The sequence below is a fragment of the Oncorhynchus tshawytscha genome, linkage group LG01 (genome assembly GCF_018296145.1).
Source record: "Oncorhynchus tshawytscha isolate Ot180627B linkage group LG01, Otsh_v2.0, whole genome shotgun sequence".
In the NCBI taxonomy this organism is placed as follows: domain Eukaryota; kingdom Metazoa; phylum Chordata; class Actinopteri; order Salmoniformes; family Salmonidae; genus Oncorhynchus; species Oncorhynchus tshawytscha.
In genome coordinates this window covers 55,332,072-55,355,331 of record NC_056429.1, presented here as the reverse complement: position 1 = coordinate 55,355,331, position 23,260 = coordinate 55,332,072, and the positions used below count along the sequence as shown (strand labels likewise).

At 41.3% G+C, this 23,260-nt stretch overlaps 1 protein-coding gene across 4 annotated transcripts; it reads right to left on the bottom strand.

Annotated features, from left to right (window-relative positions):
* Positions 1 to 6,228: 6,228 nt before the first annotated feature.
* Positions 6,229 to 21,745, bottom strand: LOC112253380 (protein YIPF3). 4 transcript variants are annotated; one of them, XM_042323233.1, is made up of 10 exons: positions 21,425 to 21,745; positions 17,188 to 17,397; positions 16,926 to 17,032; positions 16,772 to 16,817; positions 16,545 to 16,637; positions 13,929 to 14,060; positions 13,696 to 13,821; positions 9,389 to 9,512; positions 7,414 to 7,460; positions 7,122 to 7,259 (listed from the first exon to the last, which is right to left on the bottom strand). In XM_042323233.1, exons 1-9 carry the CDS (start codon positions 21,488 to 21,490, stop codon positions 7,438 to 7,440), a joined length of 927 nt encoding a protein of 308 aa, XP_042179167.1. In that variant the 5' UTR covers positions 21,491 to 21,745; the 3' UTR covers positions 7,122 to 7,259; positions 7,414 to 7,437. The 4 variants fall into 4 exon arrangements, with proteins under 4 accessions (XP_042179163.1, XP_024281133.1, XP_042179167.1 ...); XM_024425371.2 differs by having other exon boundaries at positions 13,708 to 13,821; positions 21,425 to 21,737; XM_042323229.1 differs by lacking the exon at positions 7,414 to 7,460 and having other exon boundaries at positions 6,229 to 7,259; positions 21,425 to 21,737.
* Positions 21,746 to 23,260: the final 1,515 nt, after the last annotated feature.

The window sequence follows — 23,260 nt, the reverse complement described above, 5'->3', positions numbered from 1 at the left end:
GCCACCCCACACCATGACTGACCCACCGCCAAACCGGTCATGCTGGAGTATGTTGCAGGCAGCAGAGCATTCTCCACAGCGTCTCCAGACTGTCACATGTGCTCAGTGTGAACCTGCTTTCATCTGTGAAGAGCACAGGGTGCCAGTGGCGAATTTGCCAATCTTGGTGTTCTCTGGCAAATGCCAAACGTCCTGCACGGTGTTGGGCTGTAAGCACAACCCCCACCTGTGGACGTCGGGCCCTCATACCACCCTCATGGAGTCTGTTTCTGACCGTTTGAGCAGACACATGCACATTTGTGGCCTGCTGGAGGTCATTTTGCAGGGCTCTGGCAGTGCTCCTCCTGCTCCTCCTTGCACAAAGGCGGAGGTAGCTGTCCTGCTGCTGGGTTGTTGCCCTCCTACGGCCTCCGCCACGTCTCCTGATGTACTGGCCTGTCTCCTGGTAGCACCTCCATGGTCTGGACACTACGCTGACAGACACAGCAAACCTTCTTGCCACATCTCGCATTGATGTGCCATCCTGGATGAGCTGCACTACCTGAGCCACTTGTGTGGGTTTTAGACTCCGTCTCAAGCTACCACTAGAGTGAAAGCACCGCCAGCATTCAAAAGTGACCAAAACATCAGCCAGGAAGCATAGGAACTGAGAAGTGGTCTGTGGTCACCACCTGCAGAACCACTCCTTTATTGGGGGTGTCTTGCTAATTGCCTATAATTTCCACCTGTTATCTATTCCATTTGCACAACAGCATGTGAAATTTGTCAATCAGTGTTGCTTCCTAAGTGGACAGTTTGATTTTACAGAAGTGTGATTGACTTGGAGTTACATTGTGTTGTTTAAGTGTTCCCTTTATTTTTTTAGCAGTGTATATATTCAATGGATTAATGAATAAGCAGGCCTTCATGGTCGAATTGCTGCCTCATTGATAGTCACCCAGGTTGAGGTTGTGGAAGCTGAGTATTGAGACCCTCCCACTGTGCCTCTCTCATGTCTCCTTGCAGAGCCACATCCTACAGCTCCCCTAGAGAGAGGAGAGTGAAAACAGAGAACTAATGGAGGGCATGGCTATGCTGCATCCAAGTCTCCATTGTTCAATGTCAGAAATAATTCACCTTGCCATAACCCATTTACGGTGGGGCAAGAAAGTATTTAGTCAGCCACCAATTGTGCAAGTTCGCCCACTTAAAAAGATGAGGCCTGTAATTTTCATCATAGGTACACTTCAACTATGACAGACAAAATGAGAAGAAAAAAAATCCAGAAAATCACATTGTAGGATTTTAATGAATTTATTTGCAAATGATGGTGGAAAATAAGTATTTGGTCACCTACAAACAAGCAATATTTCTGGCTCTCACAGACCTGTAACTTCTTCTTTAAGAGGGTCCTCTGTCCTCCACTCATTACCTGTATTAATGGCACCTGTTTGAACTTGTTATCAGTATAAAAGACCTGTCCACAACCTCAAATAGTCACACTCCAAACTCCACTATGGCCAAGACCAAAGAGCTGTCAAAGGACACCAGAAACAAAATTGTAGACCTGCACCAGGCTGGGAAGACTGAATCTGCAATAGGTAAGCAGCTTGTTTTGAAGAAATCCACTGTGGGAGCAATTATTAGGAAATGGAAGACATAGAAGACCACTGATGATCTCCCTCGATCTGGGGCTCCACGCAAGATCTCACTTCGTGGGGTCAAAATGATCACAAGAACGGTGAGCAAAAATCCCAGAACCACACGGGAGGACCTAGTGAATGACCTGCAGAGAGCTGGGACCAAAGTAACAAAGCCTACCATCAGTAACACACTACGCCGCCAGGGACTCAAATCCTGCAGTGCCAGACGTGTCCCCCTGCTTAAGCCAGTACATGTCCAGGCCTGTCTGAAGTTTGCTAGAGAGCATTTGGATGATCCAGAAGAAGATTGGGAGAATGTCATATGGTCAGATGAAACCAAAATATAACTTTTTGGTAAAAACTAAACTTGTCGTGTTTGGAGGACAAAGAATGCTGAGTTGCATCCAAAGAACACCATACCTACTGTGAAGCATGGGGGTGGAAACATCATGCTTTGGGGCTGTTTTTCTCCAAAGGGATCAGGACGACTGATCCGTGTAAAGAAAAGAATGAATGGGGCCATGTATCGTGAGATTTTGAGTGAAAACCTCCTTCCATCAGCAAGGGCATTGAAGATGAAAAGTGGCTGGGTCTTTCTGCATGACAATGATCCCAAACACACCACCCGGGCAACGAAGGAGTGGCTTCGTAAGAAGCATTTCAAGGTCCTGGAGTAGCCTAGCCAGTCTCCAGATCTCAAACCCATAGAAAATCTTTGGAGGGAGTTGAAAGTCTGTGTTGCCCAGCAACAGTCCCAAAACATCATTGCTCTAGAAGAGATCTGCATGGAGGAATGGGCCAAAATACCAGCAACAGTGTGTGGAAACCTTGTGAAGACTTACAGAAAACGTTTGACCTCTGTCATTGCCAACAAAGGGTATATAACAAAGTATTGAGATAAACTTTTGTAATTGACCAAATACTTATTTTCCACCATAATTTGCAAATAAATTCATAAAAAAATCCTACAATGTGATTTTCTGGATTTTTTTTCTCATTTTGTCTGTCATAGTTGAAGTGTACCTATGATGAAAATTACAGGCCTCATCTTTTTAAGTGGGAAAACTTGCACAATTGGTGGCTAACTAAATACTTTTTTGCCCCACTGTATTTATACATTCTACAGTCAAACATAGAATTGGATTTTTCCACTGACAGAGTACTGTAAAACACAAGGCAGGGCAGTGTTTAAGTCCTTTCATCAAGTTCGCAGACGACACAAAAGTAGTAGGCCTGATTATCTGATTAACAACAATGATGAGACATCCTACGGGGGAGGTGAGGGATGTGGCAGAGATGCCAGGAAAATAACCTCTCCCTCAACATCAACAAAACAAAGGAGGTGATCGTAGACTTCAGGAAACAGCAGAAGGAGCACCCCCCTATCCACATCGATGGGACCGCAGTGGAGAAGGTGAAAGCTTCAAGTTCCTCGGCGTACATATCACTGACAAGCTCAAATGGACCTCCCACACAGACAGTGTGGTGAAGAAAAGCACCTTTTCAACCTCAAAAGGCTGAAGAAATTCAGCTTGGCCCATAAGACCCTCACAAACTTTTACAAATGCACAATTGAGAGCATCCTGTCAGGTTGTATAACCACCTGGTACGGCAACTGCACCGCCCGCAACCGCAGGGCTCTCCAGAGGGAGGTGCGGTCTGCCCAACGCATCACCAGGGCCACACTGCCTGCCCTCCAGGACACCTACAGCACCCGATGGCACAGAAAGGACAAAAAGATCATCAAGGACATCAACCATCCAAGCCACGGCCAGTACATGTGCATCAAAGCAGGGACCGAGAGACTGAAAAACAGCTTCTATCTCAAGGCCATCAGACTGTTAAATAGCCATCACTAGCTGGCTACCACCCGTTTACTCACCCCTGCACCTTAGAGACTGCTGCCCTATGTACATAGGCATGAAATCACTGGTCACTTTAATAATGGAACACTAGTTACTTTAATAATGTTTACTCATTACATATACTGTATTTTAGTCAATGCCACTACAACATTGCTCGTTCTAATATTTACAGTACCAGTCCAAACTTTTTTAAAACAATTTTCTACATTGTAGAATAATAATGAAGACATCAATCTATGAAATAACACATATGGAATCATGTAGTAACCAAAAAAAGATATAATCTGTTCACCTACTCTGCGCCTCACAAAGACACAGCGGTTGGAACCAAAAATCTCAGATTTGAACTCATCAGACCAAAGGACAGATTTCCACAGGTCTAATGTCCATTGCTTGTGTTTCTTGGTCCAAACAAGTCTCCTCTTCTTCTTGGTGTTCTTTAGTAGGGGTTTCTTTGCAGCAATTCGACCATGAAGGCCTGATTCATGCAGTCTCCTCTGAACAGTCGATGTTGAGATGTGTCTGTTACTTGAACTCCATGAAGCATTTATTTGGGCTGCAATTTCTGAGGCTGGTAACTCTGATGAACTTATCCTCTGCAGCAGAGGTCACTCTGGGGCTGCATTCCAAACACTTAAGACACACCCTCTCCCCTCAAATTAAGTGGACACTTCTGATGATGTATCATGATGTCTAATGAGTATACACTTGCAGGGCAAGTATATGCCTGAAAATTGGTCCCTCGTTCATCCCGCAATGATTGTGTTTTCAGCCAACGGTATCTTGTGGTTGCTTTATATGATTGCATGTCTACTTAAATTAAATATATAATTATTAATATACACCTACTGTATGATAGCGAGCAAATTAATTAGCTAACGTTAGCCTTGCCTAGCTGGAACTTTTGAAGATGGAAAATGTTTTAGTTCTTCAATTTCCAAAAACTATCCAAACAAAAACATTATTTTACGAGACGTGTTTGGGCCGTCATGTGCATTAATGGCACAATTTCTAACTTATTTGTAGTTGTTTTTACTTACACTTGTATGTTGACTCCATATTGACGTTGAGGTTTTAAGTTTTGGCTGACTTGTCTTAGCAGATGTACAATCATCGCAAATTGAATTATGGGGCGTTTCAGGCCCCGAAGTGAACACAATTGTACACTCGCAAACTCCATTAAAAACGAGGGCTGAGGGGCTTACGTTGCAAACTTCACTTGCTTGGCTAATCATTTTGACTGACGACAAATATGGCCGTGAGGATTCCCCCAAGGGCATAAGGTGAGAGTAAGTGGAGGAGGGTGTTTCTTTTATGAGTTTGAAACGCTACCTTGTCACAACACAACTGATTGGCTCAAACTCATTAAGGAAATAAATTCCACAAATGAACTTTTAACAAGGCACACCTGTTCATTGAAATGCATTCCAGGTGACTACCTCACCTGGAATGAGTGTGCAAAGCTGTCATCAAGGTGGCTAGTTTGAAGAATATCAAATATATTTTGATTTGTTTACCACATTTTTGGTTAATACATGATTCCAAGTGTTATTTCATAGTTTTAATGTCTTCACTATTATTCGACAATGTATAAATTAGCAAAAATAAAAACCCTTGAATGAGTAGGTGTGTCCAAACTTTTGACTGGTACTGTATATATTTCTTAATTCCATTCTTTTACTTTTAGATTTGTGTGTATTGTTAGATACTACTGCACTGTTGGAGCTAGGAACACAAGCTAAATATGTTTATGTGACCAATAGCATTTGATTTGATGTATTCAAATGAGAAATGTGGGCCTATCGGTGTTGTCTCCAGGTGTGGTCTGACATTAACTAGGTATTGGTTACAGGGGGTCAATCTGAACATTTGGCTCTGAGTGCTTTGGCAGGACCTTGTCCCCACACTCACACTTCTGCTCTCCTCCGTGCTCCAGGCACTGTGCCAGCACTCTGTTGGCCAAATGTTTTAGATGCCTATCAGAAAAACCTGCTCTTCTGATAAACATCTAAATCATTCTTCATGAAGACCACAATTTTGCCATCCACCATGCTCTCATGTAGAGCTGTGAGTGAGAACTTCACGACTGAAAGATGCCACGTGTCCCTGAAGAACTGCTTAAGGGTCAGCTGGATGATGGAGAGGGTTGTTTCTCAGGCTGAACTGTAATCTTCTTGAAGGAGGCCATTTCTCTACTGACTGGAACAAATACTGGCCAGTCCGCATTGGTGTTTGGTAGCCACTGCAGATTGCACTCTGTCGCATTCTTCTTTTGCTCATCTCCATGGTGAACCTGAACTTTGCTTGTCTATACAGGTAACAATCTCTCCAAGAAATCAGTTCATACACAATTCTCCACAGCTGATCAGCCACTATCTACGTGGCTCTCCCAGGAGAGACATATTGTCTACTCTACAGTAACCATTATACTATTCAAACTTGAAACTATCCAGTTTAGGCATTAACTCCAAAGGGTTAAGGATCGGTTTAAAACAAACATAACTTTCTATCACTGGATTTGAACTGACAACCTCTGGATTCAGAGGCAGATGCTTACGTCCATCTTCCATCCTCAACACCATACCAAAACATACTTTAAGGTAACAACGCTCACTGTTACCCATAGTGGCCGTTTTCCTCATCTCCTTGACGTCCTCAGACCTGGCTGGACATCAAATATTGACTTGCATCACGGGTGACCTGGCTGTTTCTTTCCCAGGGTCAGTGTTAAAAGACGTGTCTTAGGTCGATACAGTTTATTTCCATTGTATCTTTCTGTACAATAACCCTATAAATACATTTTCACATGTAAAATTAAAAAAAGAGGTCACCTTGCATCCCACCCAAAAACAATGTTGTTAGGAAGTACAAATAATGCACAAAACAAAAGCTGCTTAGAAGGAACAATATTCATAAGATAACGCACTATTACATATCTCATATGACATGTCAACTGCATTTTTCGTTATTTTTTCTGGTTAGGTTATTAAAATTACAGACAATGGATGTGCATTGTGTAAAACAAGAGATTAAACTCTAATTTACCCCATATCATACATGACAATAATAATTCCTTCGAAAAACAATAGAAGGCACCACACATTCCTATAGAACCTTCCTCCCATTGAACGTCTAGAATGTTAAAACATCCATTGATGTTATTGCCGTAACCCGTGTAACAAAGCCTACAAGAGGTGAGAAAGTGTCGAGTTGGAGATGAATTAGTCTTAACATGAGTACAAATGCAAACAGCTGGGAATCTTAGTGCACTCATGCTGTTTAACAAATACAAGACCCCTATGAAAAGGCAATTTGCTGTCATTTGAAAAGAGTTACAGCACCAGCATAACACCTCACTCCATCATTTAGTTCTTTTGATTAGATACAATATAAACTAGAGTAAGCATGTCATTTCCCATGGAGAATGAAAGTTGTAAGAGTTGTTGTGAACCGATGGCGATGTGTTTACTGAGACAATGTTCATGTTTAATGATGAAGGTCAAATGTCAACTATAACCAGCCACCATAATGGTCTTTGACCTTCACTTTAGTCTGTATTACCTACACAACACCACCACTGCAGAATTCAGGCTCATGAGCCTGTGGTATCATCTTTGATGTTGGACACACCATCACTGTGACTGCAGGATAACACCAAGGGTCTTCACTGTGGCATTCACAGCATTCATAGCAGCGGTGGCCACCACAGGCAAATCTCTAGCCACTCTCTGGATGGGGGGCATGTTGGGGCCTTCCAATGTGTCCAGGATACCTTCAGACAACATTTTTAAAACAAAATGTCCAATTCTTATTTCTTTAATCATACAGAAATTCAAGACCCAGTTTATGAATATACCTTGGAGGGTCTTTGAATAGAAGCAATTAAAATGTGTTTAAAATTGGACCAGGGGAGTCAACTCAATTACCTGGGTTCACATTATTGGCTTTCGTTACTCTGAAAGACGTATGTCCACTGCAATGAAATACTTTTGTGGATGACCTCATTTTATCACTCACACGCACACACACACACACACACACACACACACACACACACACACAGTACCAGTCAAATGTTTGGAAGCACTTACTCATTCAAGGGTTTTTCTTTATTTTTACTATTTTCTACATGGTCAAATAATAGTGAAGACATCAAAACGATGGAATAATGTAGTAACTGTCACTTCTCTTTACTTATTTGAGCTGTTCTTTCCATAATCTTCTGTATACCAACCCTACGTTGTCACAACACAACTGTCTCAAATGAGGGAAAGAAATTCCACAAATTAACTTTTAACAATGCACACCTGTTAATTGAAATGCATTCCAGGTGACTACCTCATGGAAATGGTTGAGAGTGCAAAGTTGTCATCAAGGCAAAGGGTGGCTAGTTTGAAGAATCTCAAATGTAAAATAAAATAACAATTTTTTGTTTACTACATGATTCCATGTGTTATTTCATAGTTTTAATGTCTTTATTATTCTACAATATAGAAAATTGTCAAAATAATGGAAAACCCTTGAATGAGTAGGTGTCCAAACTTTTGACTGGTACTGTAAATATATTACATATATAGCGAGAGATCGCTCAGTCCTGGGTCACATACAATATGCAAAACAACAAAACTAAAGTGTCCTAATTGCACACACTTTGGGTAGTACAGTTCCTTCAAAAAGTATTCACACCCCTTCACTTACTCAAAAAAAATCACTCCCATCTGCACACATTACCCCATACTGACAAAGTGAAAATGTTTTTAGAAATGTTTGCAATTGACATAAGCATTCACCCCCCTGAGTCAATACTTTGCAGCGATTACATCTGTGAGTCTTTCTGGGTAAGTCTCTAAGAGTTTTTCCACACCTGGATTGTGCAACATTTGCCCATTACTACAAAAAAGATTATTCAATCTCTGTCAAAACTGTAACTAGGACACTCAGGAACATTCACTGTCTTCTTGGTAAGCAACTCCAGTGTAGATTTGGTCATTCCATTTATTTTTTTATCCTAAAAAAACTCCCCAGTCCTTAACAATTACAAGCATACCAATAACATGATACAGCCCCCACTATGCGTGAAGATTTGGAGCATGGTACTCAGTAATGTGTTGTATTGGATTTGACCCCAAACAGATTTTCTTTGCCACATTTGTTGCAGTATTACTTTAGTACCTTGTTGCAAACAGGATTCATGTTTTGAAATATTTGTATTCTGTACAGGCTTCCTTCTTTTCACTCTGAAAAGAACTGTCAATTAGGTTAGTATTGTAGAGTAACTACAATAATGTTGATCCATCCTCAGTTCTCTCTTATAACAGCCATTAAACTGTGTTTTTAGGTCACCATCCAAAGTGTAATTAGTAACTTCACCATGCTTCACCATTTTATTTACCTATCTACCAATAGCTGCCCTTCTTTGCAAGGCATTGGAAAACCTCCCTGGTCTTGAAATTCACTGCTCGACTGAGGGACATTATCGATAATTGTATGTGTGGGGTACAGAGATGAGGTAGTCATAAAAAAAATCATCTTAAACACTTTATTATTGCACACAGAGTGACTTATTATGTGACTTGTTAAGCACATTTTTACTCCTAAGCTTATTTCGGCTTGCCTTAACAAAGGGGTTGAATACTTGACTCTAAACATTTCAGCTTTTCATTTTTAATGAATTTGTAAAAAATAAAAACATCCACTTTGTCATTATGGGCTATTGTGTGTAGGGAAGTGACACCTCTACGCCTGAATCCATTAAGAGTCTCAAAGTAGGAGCGCTGATCTGGGATCAGGTCCACTCTTTATTCGTTGTGATTTAAAAGTCAAAAATGACCTCAGATCAGCACCCCTACTCTGAGACACTTTATGAATACGGGCCCTGGTTTGCTTAGTGAGGAATCTTACCTTCAACAATCTTGTGATAAGCGAAGTGCAGGTAGAGCAGAAAGAGCATATGCAGAGCACCCAGTGTTCCACAGAGGACGAGGCGCGGGGTCGGTCCCACGGTCCGAGAGATGAGAGCAGCCACCTGAGAGAGAACGAGAGCGAGGGATAATGTGAGCAAGTGGGACAGACTGACTATCACTGACATAGTGGGCACGTTCAAGCGGATACAGTTTTTATTATGGGGATAAAAATTGCCCCGACTTGCATCTACATGTCGACTGCATGAAATGTACAAAAATCACGTGATCAAAGGTCACGAAGTTGACTGCAAGTTTCTGCAGTTGCTCTTCGCCAACTTTATCCTGCAGCCATCCCCTGCATTGTAGAAGGCTCTATTGTCAACCAGTCATTACGGTGTTTTTGTTTGACCCATGCAAACTTGACCAAAGACATGACTGAAAAAGGAACCAACTTTGCCACAATTCATGTAAGCCTATACAGTGGTTATACTGTGCCTTCAGAAAGTATTCACACCCCTTGACTCATTTTGTTGTGTTACAGCCTGAATATAAAATGGATTAAATTTTGATTTTTTTTCCCACTGGCCTCCAAATAATACCCCATAATGTCAAAGTGGAATTATCTTTTTCAAAACGTTTCCAAATTAATAAAAATGAAAAGCTGAAATGTCTTGAGTCAATAAGTATTCAACCCCTTTGTTATGGCAAGCTCAGTTAAGTTAAGGAGTAAAAATGTGCTTAACAAGTCACATAATAAGTTGTATGGACTCACTCTGTGCAATAGTGTTTAACATGATTTTTGAATGACTACCTCAGCTCTCTACCCTACACATACAGATAATTGTAAGGTCCCTCAGTCGAGCATTGAATTTCAAACACAGATTCAAACACAAAGACCAGGGAGGTTTTCCAATGCCTTGCAAGGAAGGGCACCTATTGGTAGCAGACATTGAATATACCTTTGAGCATGGTGAAGTTATTAATTACACTTCGGATGGTGTATCAATACACCCGGTCACTACAAAAATAAAGGTGTCCTTCCTAACTCAGTTGCCGGAGAGGAAGGAAACCGCTCAAGGATTTCACCATGAGACCAATGGTGACTTTGAAACCATTACAAACTTTAAAACCATTAATGGCTGTGATAGGAGAAAACTGAGGATGAATCAAAAACATTGTAGGTACTCCACAATACTAACCTAATAGGCAGAGTGAAAAGAAGGAAACATGTACAAAACCTGTTTGCAACAAGGCACTAAAGTAATACTCAAAGAATGTGGAAAACAATTCACTTTTTGTCCTGAGTACAAAGTGTTATGTAAGGGGCAAATCCAATACAACACATTACCGAGTACCACTCTCCATAATTTCTAGCATAGTGGTGGCTGCATCACGTTATGGGTATGATTGTAATTGTTAAGGACTGGGGAGTTAAAGATAAAAAGATTAATGGAATGGAGCTAAGCACAGGCAAAATCCCAGAGGAAATCCTGGTTCAGTCTAATTTTCAACAGAGACTGAGAGATGAATTCACCTTTCTGCAGGACAATAACCTAAAACACAAGGACAAATCTACACTGGAGTTGCTTACCAAGGAGGTGAATGTTCCTGAGTGGCCGAGTCACAGTTCTGCCTTAAATCTACATAAAAATCTATGGCAAGACCTGAAAGTGGTTGTCTAGTCATGAATCATTTTGAAAATAATAATGGACAAATGTTGCACAATCCAGGTGTGGAAAGCACTTAGACTTCCCATGAGATTCACAGCTGTAATCGCTGCCAAAGGTGCTTCTAGGTATTGACTCATGGGTGTGAATACTTATGTAAATGAGATATTTCTGTATTTCATTTTAAATCAATTTTAAACAAAATCTAGAGCATGTTTTCACTTAGTCTTTATGGGGTATTGTGTGTACAGTCATGGCCACAAGTTTTGAGAATGACACAAATATTAATTTTCAAAGTCTGCTGCCTCAGTTTGTATGATGTCAATTTGCATATACTCCAGAATGTTATGAAGAGTGATCAGATGAATTGCAATTAATTGCAATGTCCGTCTTTGCCAGGCAAATGAACTGAATCCCCAAAAAACATTTCCACTGCATTTCAGCCCTGCCACAAAAGGACCAGCTGACATCATGTCAGTGATTCTCTCGTTAACACAGGTGTGTTTCTCTGTCATGCTGATTGAGTTCGAATAACAGACTGGAAGCTTCAAAAGGAGGGTGGTGCTTGGAATCATTGTTCTTCCTCTGTCAACCATGGTTACCTGCAAGGAAACACGTGCTGTCATCATTGCTTCACAGGCAAGGATATTGCTGCCAGTAAGATTGCACCTAAATCAACCATTTATCGGATCATCAAGAACTTCAAGGAGAGTGGTTCAATTGTTGTGAAGAAGGCTTCAGGGCGCCCAAGAAAGTCCAGCAAGCGCCAGGACCGTCTCCTAAAGTTGATTCAGCTGCGGGATCGGGGCATCACCATTACAGAGCTTGCTCAGGAATGGCAGCAGGCAGGTGTGAGTGCATCTGCACGCACAGTGAGGCGAAGACTTTTGGAGGATGGCCTGGTGTCAAGAAGGGCAGCAAAGAAGCCACTTCTCTCCAGGAAAAACATCAGGGACAGACTGATATTTTGCAAAGGGTACAGTGATTGGACTGCTGAGGACTGGGGTAAAGTCATTTTCTCTGATGAATCCCTTTTCCGATTGTTTGGGGCATCCAGAAAAGGCTTATCTGGAGATGACAAGGTGAATGCTAGCATCAGTCCTGTGTCATGCCAACAGTAAAGCATCCTGAGACCATTCATGTGTGGGGTTGCTTCTCAGCCAAGGGAGTGGGCTCACTAACAATTTTGCCTAAGAATACAGCCATGAATAAAGAATGGTACCAACACATCCTCTGATAGCAACTTCTCCCAACCATCCAGGAACAGTTTGGTGATGAACAATGCCTTTTCCAGCATGATGGAGCACCTTGCCATAAGGCAAAAGTGATAACTAAGTGGCTCGGGAACAAAACATCGATATTTTGGGTCCATGGCCAAGAAACTCCCCAGACCTTAATCCCATTGAGAACTTGTGGTCAATCCTCAAGAGGCAGGTGGACAAACAAAACCCCACAAATTCTGACAAACTCCAAGCATTGATTATGCAAGAATGGGCTGCCATCAGTCAGGATGTGGCCCAGAAGTTAATTGACAGCATGCCAGGGCGGAATGCAGAGGTCTTGAAAAAGAAGGGTCAACACTGCAAATATTGACTCTTTGCATCAACTTCATGTAATTGTCAATAAAAGCCTTTGACACTTATGAAATGCTTGTAATTATACTTCAGTATTCCATAGTAACATCTGACAAAAATATCTAAAGACACTGAAGCAGCAAACTTTGTGTAAATTAATATTTGTGTCATTCTCAAAACTTTTAGCCACGACTGTACTCCTGCAGTAACTCCCTGTCAGAGAGACTGCGATAAAAGCTTAGGCAGGAGGCCCTTGGCCAGTGGTAGGTCAGAGTTGAGGGCTCTCTTTCAAGCACACTCACTACCGCTTATCAGTCTTCTCTCCAGGTGCTACAAAGACGGACTAGTCCAAGGCCCTCCAGAGCCTGCTGACCAACAACCTAGGATGTATCCAGAGCACAGAGAAGAAAACTCCACTCATAATAGTATACGTCATGTAAACCTCATTCACTATGGTAGTCTGCTAGTGTGATGCCAGCATATTATCCAGGCCAATGGTTGGATTGGATTTACTGTACTCACTCCAAAACTCATGCCCTCTCCTCCCTGTAAAAATATCTAAAGACACTGAAGCAGCAAACTTTGTGAAAATTAATATTTGTGTCATTCATAAAACTGGCCACGACTGTAGTAGATGGGTGAGACAAAAATATATTTAATCCATTTTGAATTCAGGCTGTAACACAACAAAATGTGGAATGTCAAGGGGTATGAATACTTTCTGAATGTGTTATTTGAGGCTCTCTCCCACTAATTGATTGTATAACGTGCACACATGATTTCAGTTTGTAGGTATAATATGGGGGTTGGAGACATGTTTATTTCAACATTTTATAAAGAAAAACTTTTCTAACCAAAGGCAACACTGCCATGTTGATCTGAGCCTTGCTGTTGGAAAACCACAATAGTGTTCGTCTTTCAGCTATCGCGGTTGCACCTCCCCCGACTCCGCTCCTCGACTTTTGTCTAGTTGGTTGCTTTAGCCTGACCACTCAAACGTGCCCAGTGTGAACGTCAGCAAGTGTCTAAGTGTCAAGGGGCTCTTGGGACTTGTAGTAATTGACCTGCTTATTTACCATCCGCAGTGTGGAGAGCCCTCCTACGACCAGCCACAGGATGTAGAACAGCGAGTGGAAGTGGACGTTGTAGGTGACAAAGAGAACCACGCAGTGTCCGAAAAGACCATAACCCTGTTGGGGGCACATAGTAGAACAGACAGTGAGATTTCACACTGCATTTATAACAGACTGATTACACGGAGATGCTGTGAGGGGAGTGATGGTCATTGTTGACTCACCAGCAGAGACAGGGTCTGGAGCATGGTGATCTGGGCGTTGCACAGATATGCCAGGAAGTATATGAAGGAGGAAACTCCCAGCCAGTAACCAAAGCATGTCCCTATGGCTGTGCCCATCAGAGTACCCTCTCTCTGTCCAGGGAGGAAGAACAATGTATTAGGCCTAATCAAGGTCAGATAGACAACATACAGTGCCTTCAGAAAGTATTCATACCCCTTGACTTATTCCACATTTTGTTGTTACAGCCTTTATTCAAAATTGATTGAATGTTTTTTTTCTCACCCATCTACACACAATACCCCATAACAATCAAGTGAAAACACGCTTTTCAAATTTGTACAACTTTATTGAAAATGAAATAGAAATACATAATTTACATAAGTATTCACACCCATGAGTCAATACTTTGTAGAATCACCTTTGGCAGCGATTACAGCTGTGAGTATTTCTGGGTAAGTCTCTAAGAGCTTTGCACACCTGGATTGTACAATATTTGCACATTTCTTTCTAAATTCGTCAAGCTCTGTCAAGTTGGATGTTGTTGATCGTTGCTAGACAGATGTTTTCTTTTTTTCAAGCCAATTTAAGTCAAAACTGTAACTAGGCCACTCAGGCACATTCAGTGTCCTCTTGGTAAGCAACTTGACCTTGTGTTTTAGGTTACTGTCCTGCTGAAAGGTGAATTAATCTTCCAGTGTCTGGTAACAACCTGTTTTTCCTCTAGAATTTTGCCTGTGCTTAGCTCCATTCCGTTTCTTTTTTATCCTGAACATCTACACAGTCCTTAACCATTACAAGCATGCCAGCAGCATACCACCCTGCATCCCACTGCTTAGCTTGCTTCTGAAGCTAAGCAGGGTTGGTCCTGGTCAGTTCCTGGATGGGAGACCAGATGGTGTTGGAGGGCCAGTAGGAGGCACTCTTTCCTCTGGTCTAAAAAATATCCCAATGCACCAGGGCAGTGACACTTTCAGATGGGACGTTACATGGGTGTCCTGACTCTCTGAGGTCATTAAAGATCCCATGGCACTTATCGTAAGAGTAGGGGCGTTAACCCCGGTGTCCTGGCTAAATTCCCAAGCTGTCCTTCGTACCCTCATGGTCACCTAATCATCCCCAGCTTACAATTGGCTCATTCATCCCCCTCCTCTCCCCTGTAACTATTCCCCAGGTTGTTGCTGAAAATGAGAACGTGTTCTCAGTCAACTTACCTGGTAAAATAACGATATAAATAACATGATGCAGCCACCACTATGCTTGGAAATATGAAGAGTGGTACACAATAATGTATTGGATTGGCCCCAAAAATAACACTTTGTATTAAGGACAAAAAGTGAATTGTTTTGCAGTATTACTTTAGTGTCTTGTTGCAAACAGGATGCATGTTTTTACTTATTTTTATTCTGTACAGGCTTCCTTCTTTTCACTCTGTCAATTTGGTTAGTATTGTGGAGTAACTACAATGCTGTTGATCCATCCTCAGTTATTTTATCAGTCATTAAACTCTGTTTTAAAGTCACCATTGGCCTCATTGTGAAATCCCTGAGAGGTTTCCTTCCTCTCCGGCAACTGAGTGACTGGGTGTATTGCTACACCATCCAAAGTGTAATTCATAATTTCACCATGCTCAAAGGGATATTCAATGTCATCTTTTTTATTTTTTACCCATCTGCCAACAGGTGCCCTTCTTTGCAAGGCATCACTGCTCGACTGAGGGATCATACAGATAATTTTACGTGAAGGGTACAGAGATGAGGTAATCATTAACAAATCATTTTATTGTCCATAGTGAGTCCATGCAACTTATTATGTCACTTGTTAAGCACATTTTTACTCCCTAACTTATTTAGGCTTGCCATAACAAAGGGGTTGAATACTTATTGACTAAAAACATTTCAGCTTTTCATTTGTAATAACTTTGTTTAAAACAAAATCTATTTTTATGACATGGGGTATTGTGTGTAGGCAGTTACACAAAATCTTAATTGAACCCATTTCAAATTCAGGCTATAACACAACAAAATATGGATTAAGTCAAGGAGTGTGAATATTTTCTGACGGCACTTATCACAATTCGATGGAGATCTACGGACAGTTCCTTGGACTTAGTTTCTTCTCTGACATGCACTGTCAACTGTGGGAACTTATGTAGACAGGTGTGTTTCTTTTCTCAATCCTGTCCAAACATTTGAATTGGCCACAGGTGGCCTCCAATCAAGTTGTATCCACCTCTCAATGATGATCAAAGGAAATTGGATGCACCTGAGCTCAATTTGGAGTGTCAAGTCGCATATAAGCATTTAACCACATGAGTGCTACATGAGCAGTAATTTATATTTTTGAGCAAATCAAATCAAATTTTATTTGTCACATACACATGGTTAGCAGATGTTAATGCGAGTGTAGCAAAAGCTGAACAGATGGCTTTTGGTTGCATAATGTCAAAAGGGTTTTGAGTTGATGGCTACCCCCATTTCCAGTTTTAATTCATCTACCGTCAGTATCCGTCAGTATCAGTATCCGTCAGTATCCCTGAGCTTCATAAGAAATGTTAATCTATACATACTGTATATTAACATGCATTTACGAAGCCGGTATAAGTTGAGCTCTCTTACAATAACTGTTCCTGATGTCTTCATTCCATGCAGGAGGATGGCCACCAGTGTGAACACCAGCATCATGGGCCCATATAGCTCCCCAGCAATCTTCTATAGTTGAAAAATAGGAGCAGGGAAAACATTTAATATTTCCTTTTAATTGGCCAGGTAAGCGCCGAAAGCCTCTAGATTTAGATCTCCTCTCGGCCTGTGAAAATAGTACGGGAAAAGAAAATGACACTCACCTGTGGAAAATGTATTATGCGGATGGGTATCATTGATTCAATCAACCTAGGGTAGAAAAAAGTAAATGTCAGAAATCTTCTAAAATGTGACTCCATAAGACTATTTTACAAGTTAGACGTTGTGATTACAAGCACATTCGTGACCGACTCTCACCTGTTCCTGACTTGCATAGGTTCTACATCAAAGTACGGCCGGAGAATATCTATGTTGGCATATAGGTTGAAAGCTTTGGAAGCCTGACGCTTTCCAGCTTGCCACACCTAAGAGGGGGGAGGGGACTGCAACATTAACCAGACAAGGCTATTGAGATGTAACTTAGAATATTGGGTTCTGGCAGAGCCCATTTTCATGACTAATGTGGTGTGTGTGACAGGTTGTTGCCCATCATAAGCATCACAAAGTATTCTCATCTCACCTCATCTGCCACCTGTCTCCCCAGCTGGCCCTTGATACCCTTCATGCCCAGAAACTCGCCATCCTCTCCAGTCTCCTCTTCAGTTGCTTCCGCCTCCTCTGCCACCTCTTCCTCCTCCTTCATGCGCTGGTGCATCTCCCCCATGTCCTCAAAACTGGAGCCCGATGTGTCATCCATGTTCTCCATGTCAATCACTGCTGACCCAGTGCCCTGGTAAGATAGCTTATTAGATATAACTACTGTATATCATGTATGTGAAATGATGTTTGACAAGCAAATTGTCAACATTTCCTTTGACACAGTCAGTCACCACGTGAAACAAAAAAGAAGGCTCCTTCCAGTTTATGGTTAGCTAACTAGCTACACCAGTTCATAGACGATAACTGTAGTATCTTCTGACCGGATGTTGTTTAAGAGCCCGGACATTTGAGCTAAACATTAACACGCATCGCTTGCGGTACGGTTTTGGAAACATATCAGCAAGAAATCTTTTTTAAAGTTTTAAAAGGTTAAATTACTACACACCTTTAGAGGGTTAGGGTTCCCACACAGCCATATTTCCATCTTTCAGTGCTTGTTTTCCAAAAACAGACGCAAGACAGTGTACTACATGTGCCAATTAGCTGTCTGTGCCTCTGAACACTAACATTAAATGGAAGTCTGATGCCAAAATACTGTCGGCTGAAACTGTTAAAACCGGTTAAAAACAGGGTACAGTAAGTGTTTTTGATTTGCGAAATTATTTTAATGTGATAGAGGGATTTGTTTGTTTCTAGAACCATACTGCAATTAACCCTCCTGTTGTGTTTGTAATAGAGGGATTTGTTTGTTTCTCGAACCGTACTGCAATTAACCCTCCTGTTGTGTTCTTTTCATGTTAATTAATTCTGTGTCCCTTGTCCAAAATAACCGGCCCATTATAGCGGATTATAAATCCATATCACTTAATGTTGTGTTAGATCTTTTTATCAACTTAAGTTCTTGTGAACATTACAACTTTTATTTGCTATTTATGACCTGTAGGCCTCATTGACCTGAGCTCATAACTCTTTGTAAAAAAAAAAAAAAAAAAAAAAAAATGTAAAAGCAGAATGTATGGATTATTTTGACTATAACAAATACTCATGAAACATATTGTGCTATTTATCACAGACTACTTTGCATCAAAGTTTAACAAGGACATTTGTTTTGAAACCATTTCAAATGTTTAAAACGCACACAAAATAACATCTTGTGTTCCTGGTCAAAACTGACCGGTATGATTTTATTAGTAAATAAAGGACATAGGCCCAAAACTACACATGAGAACTTTACCATATTACAAAATTAACATCTGAACACATTAATGAACAACAGTAACAATAACTGTATTACTAACAATCAATGGTGGTTCCATTTTGTGTGCTCTCATGTACATGTTGGCCAATACGTGGTGGTTGATGCATGTGCCTTGCAAATATATGCACTACATTTATGGCACATAATGCTCGTTTTGACAGCTCTTGTTGCACACAGATTGCACCTTTTTCCTTTTGTCTCTTCTGTCTCTGGCAGACATAGATCTTGCTTCTGGTCTTTGTATATCTCTCACCAATCCAGCAGAGGATGGTGTTCGAGGAAGGTGTTGGTGCCTTTGAATGAGGGGTGCCACCATGGCTTTCCCCAACTCTTCTAGGAACAGTATCCTCTTGAAGAAATTCCCCTGCTTCCAGCCTGGATTCACCTCCATCCACACCACAAACCCGTTGTAGACCGACACGTCTAGGATGTTGAAGAACACCACCATGGGCCAACGTGCTGTCATCCTCTTACAAGAGTATGTGCCAGTGACCTGCAAACGTGCAACAATCAGTGAATAAAATAATGAGTACATACAAGTGATACTTCATGTCTTGCATAGTAACATGTGAAAAATTGCATCAAAGCGTCATTTTAATTGATCACATCTAAAACATATTTACATATTCAAATGATTAGAATTGACTCCATATTGTTCACAAAATCAATGAGCATTTCAAACATTTCATTTTTAATGGTGCAGATAAAACAATCTGGTAATAGAAAAATAGAGTACATAAGATAAAAAGTAACATACCTTATCAAAGTTGTCAACTCCCCCTTTGTTCCTGTTGTAATCCAGGACAGCGTTGTGCTTCCTGTCCTCCCTGGTACTCACAGCGGCATCCCTACGCAGAGTTGTCATCAGGAGCACATTCTTCTTTTTCCCTCGGGCAGTAGGACACAAATGTTTGTGTGTATCGGTGAAGGCAAACTTGGAGGGAAAAAACAACCCCTGTCCTTGTTTGTGAGTGAGGCAAATGAGGCTTGTTCCTTCTGACCGTCCCCACCATGGTCATTTTTATTGGGAGCAGCTCCTGACCAAGAGCATGAGGTGAAGAAATTGTCACGTGTTATGTTGTGTCCCTGGAAACCTGCAGTCATTTCCAGGACCACCCGCTTCCCCTGGTACCTTTCGGGAACACCGTCAGCAGGTTTCCTGATGTAAACCTGCATGTTCCAGGCATAACGTGTCCTAGCATCACATGCTGCCCATATCTTTATTCCATATTTAGGCGGTTTGCTTGGCATGTGCTGTTTGAATGGGCAGAGTCCCCTAAAAGCAACCACTCATCCACTGTGATGCCTGGACTTGGGTTATAGATGAGTGGCAGGCGCTCCACCCACTTGTGCCAAACCTCTGATAGTTGCCAGCTTGTCTTGTTGACAGCGGCCTGGTCTTGTATCACGGTTGTCGAAGCCAATTTAAAAAAGTAAATAATTGCACGACCAGACTCTGCATCCCATAAACTGGTGGTAGGTTCGTTTCTGGATCTGTACACAATCAAGAGATCCACGTATGCTTGGACGTCTGTCCGGTCTACTTCCTTTCAGTTGTCTTTGTAAACGCGTCCCCCCTCCAAGTTGGTCATGTTTATCACTGTGGTTTTGATTGACTCTGTCAGGAACAGTTCGAAGCAGGATTTTATGTCATCAACCCAGGATATGGCGTATCTCGTTGGCCCTGGGGTCATCCTGATAACATTTTCAGCCGACCTCTCAGGTGGGGATGAAGACCAGGACAAATTCCAATTCTTTGACCAGAATGTAACAACAACCTCAGCAGGGCCCTCTTCCTCATCACTGGAATGTAACAACATCGGTTGTCTCTTGGTCTGGATCATATTCTGTGTCATCTTCAACTTCTGACATTTCCTCCTCTAATGTATCTTCACTGTCAGTTTCCTGGCCTCTCTCCTCCTCACCAGTGTCATGATCAAGAGCCTCCCATACAGTGTATCGTTTGGTCATTGTGCTGCCACAGAACGAATTGTGAGCAAGGCCTCAAAAAAGCTTAATTATACCAGAGCTGCAAGAAAAGTTCTATATATTATTGAAACACAATGTGTGTGAAACACACATGCATGTGGGGGTCTTGGAGAGGAAGTGTGTCCATCTGATGAATGGGCAGGTGTCTGAACTCAATTTTATACACTAATTGTAGTCTCACCCATTAATTTCTAATGACCGGTCATTTCTGACCAGGAACACCACAGGTGTACAAAAGTTAAATAAAACACACCAAATTTGATGAAAATCTTAAATGTATTTTGTGTGTCCAGATACCCTATGTGGACAGTCATGGAACCTTATGACAATCAGATTAAATGAACTAAATGGGCGGCAGGTAGCCTAGTGGTTAGAGCGGTGGGCCAGTAAGCAGGTAGCCTAGTGGTTAGAGCGGTGGGCCAGTAACCTAAAGTTTGCTGGATCGAATCCCCGATCTAGCAGGTATCCCTGATCTAGCAGATCTATCTGTCGTTCTGCCCCTGAACAAGGCAGTTGACCCACTGTTCCTAGGCCGTCATTGTAAATACGAATTTGTTCGTAACTGACTTGCCTAGTTAAACAAAAATAATAAAACTACATTTCAGAGACAACTAAAATCGGTCCAATTCGACCGGAACACAACAACAGGGTTAAGAATTATTCACGTTTAGATGAGTCAATTCGCCTTAAACAGCAGGACTAAGGTTAATTTAGCAGGTCCATCATTGGGCTGGTTAACTACAACAACATTGTGGGACAAGTGCCCATTTTCAGTAGGATGATATGTACCGCATAGTAAAATATCGTTTGGCAACACTAAAGTCTGATGTACAGTGATGTAATCAAATGAGGCGATACATATTAAGCATTTTCTTGGATAGCTATAGCTAGCATAGTAACGTTAAGTTACCTGGATAATGTTGTCGTCAAAACCGCCCCATGGTTCCGTGTTTTTGTTTCCGTCAGACGAAGCCATCTTTTAGAACAAGTGAACGTGTTCTTGATTTCTTGTTAAAAAAAAGAAACTGCACTTTCAAACTCACATACAACCAACGAATTGTTAATTATAGCATCAGAGGTGGTTTAAAGATAAACGTTTGTTCCCAAATGCATTTAGCTGCCTGGTAATATTCCACGCACAACACGTCGTGCGTACTACGTGGACACTTCTCCTTTTGTGTGAATTTCCGACAGACTAGATGCTTTTTGGCGTATTGCTGCCCTTCTCAGCCCGGAGTATGCATTACACATTGTGACAAAACAAAAAAAGGGAACGGAAAATACAAATTGCACCACCCATAACCCTGCAACCATAACACGCCCCTTATTCCACTACTTCGCCAAGAAACCAACTTTGCTAACATTGGCTCCCCCACAATTGAAACTCACTACTTTTTTTCAAACTACACACTCCTTTGTCCCTGACCATAACCTTGGCACCTGAAACATCAAAGCGGCTTCGGAACAAACGCTATCACGGGATAGCTCATATATCCTAGCATGACTTTACCAGGCAAACACTCAATATCAAAACTCAAAAGGATAGACAGGGTCTCCTCAGTCTCGTGCTCACCACCAGGTCTGTGTTTCACTAAACGGCATGCATCACAGACACCAGGGATCCTCAACCTATGATGAAAATTACAGGCCTCATCTTTTTAAGTGGGAGAACTTGCACAATTGGTGGCTGACTAAATACTTTTTTGCCCCACTGTACATATACTGAACGAAAATATCTTACTGAGTTCATATGAGGAAATGATCAGTCATCCCAAACCATCTCAATTGGATTGAGGTCAGGTGATTGTGGAGGCCAGGTCATCTGATGCAGCACTTCATCACTCTCCTTCTTGGTCAAATAGCCCTTACACAGCCTGGAGGTGTGTTGGGTCATTGTCCTGTTGAAAAACAAATAATAGTCCCACTAAGCGCAAATCAGATGGGATGGAGTATCACTGCAGAATGCTGTGGTAGCCATGCTGGTTAAGTGTGCCTTGAATTCTAAGTAAATCAGACACTGTCACCAGCAAAGTATCGTAACCCCCCAATGCTTCATGGTGGGAACCACACATGCAGAGATCATCTGTTCACCTACTCACAAAGACGGGGTGGTTGGAACCAAAAATCTCAAATTTGAACTCATCAGACCAATGGAGAGATTTCCCCCGGTCTACTGTCCCTTGCTCATGTTTCTTGGCCCAAGCAAGTATCTTCTTCTTTTTGGTGTCATTTAGTCGTTTTTTGTTGTTGCAGCAATTCGACCATGAAGGTCTGACTCACCCAATCTCCTCTGAACAGTTGATGCTGATGTGTCTGTTACTTGAACTTTGCGATGCATTTGTTGTGTATTTAGCATCATTAAAAGTGAAGACTGCTATTTTATCAAATCAATTCTCTAATTATTATTAATTGATTAAACTAATCATCTAAATATAATTAACTTAGGAAGTCGGGGCACCACGGAAAATCTTCAGATTACAAAATTATAATTTTCAGAATATAACTCTTAAGATATTTAATGATAAATTAGTCTTATATTAATTAATTATTCTTTACCTCACGTCAGTCTCATTCCGTACGTAATATATTGTTGGTTATCTGCACGAACCCAGCATTTACTGTAAATCATCCATACACCAATTGGCCTAATCATTTATTTACTAACTAAATAATCACAGAAATGCCTAAACAAGCAGTAGATATTTTTATTTTATTTTTTATTTTTTTATTTCACCTTTATTTAACC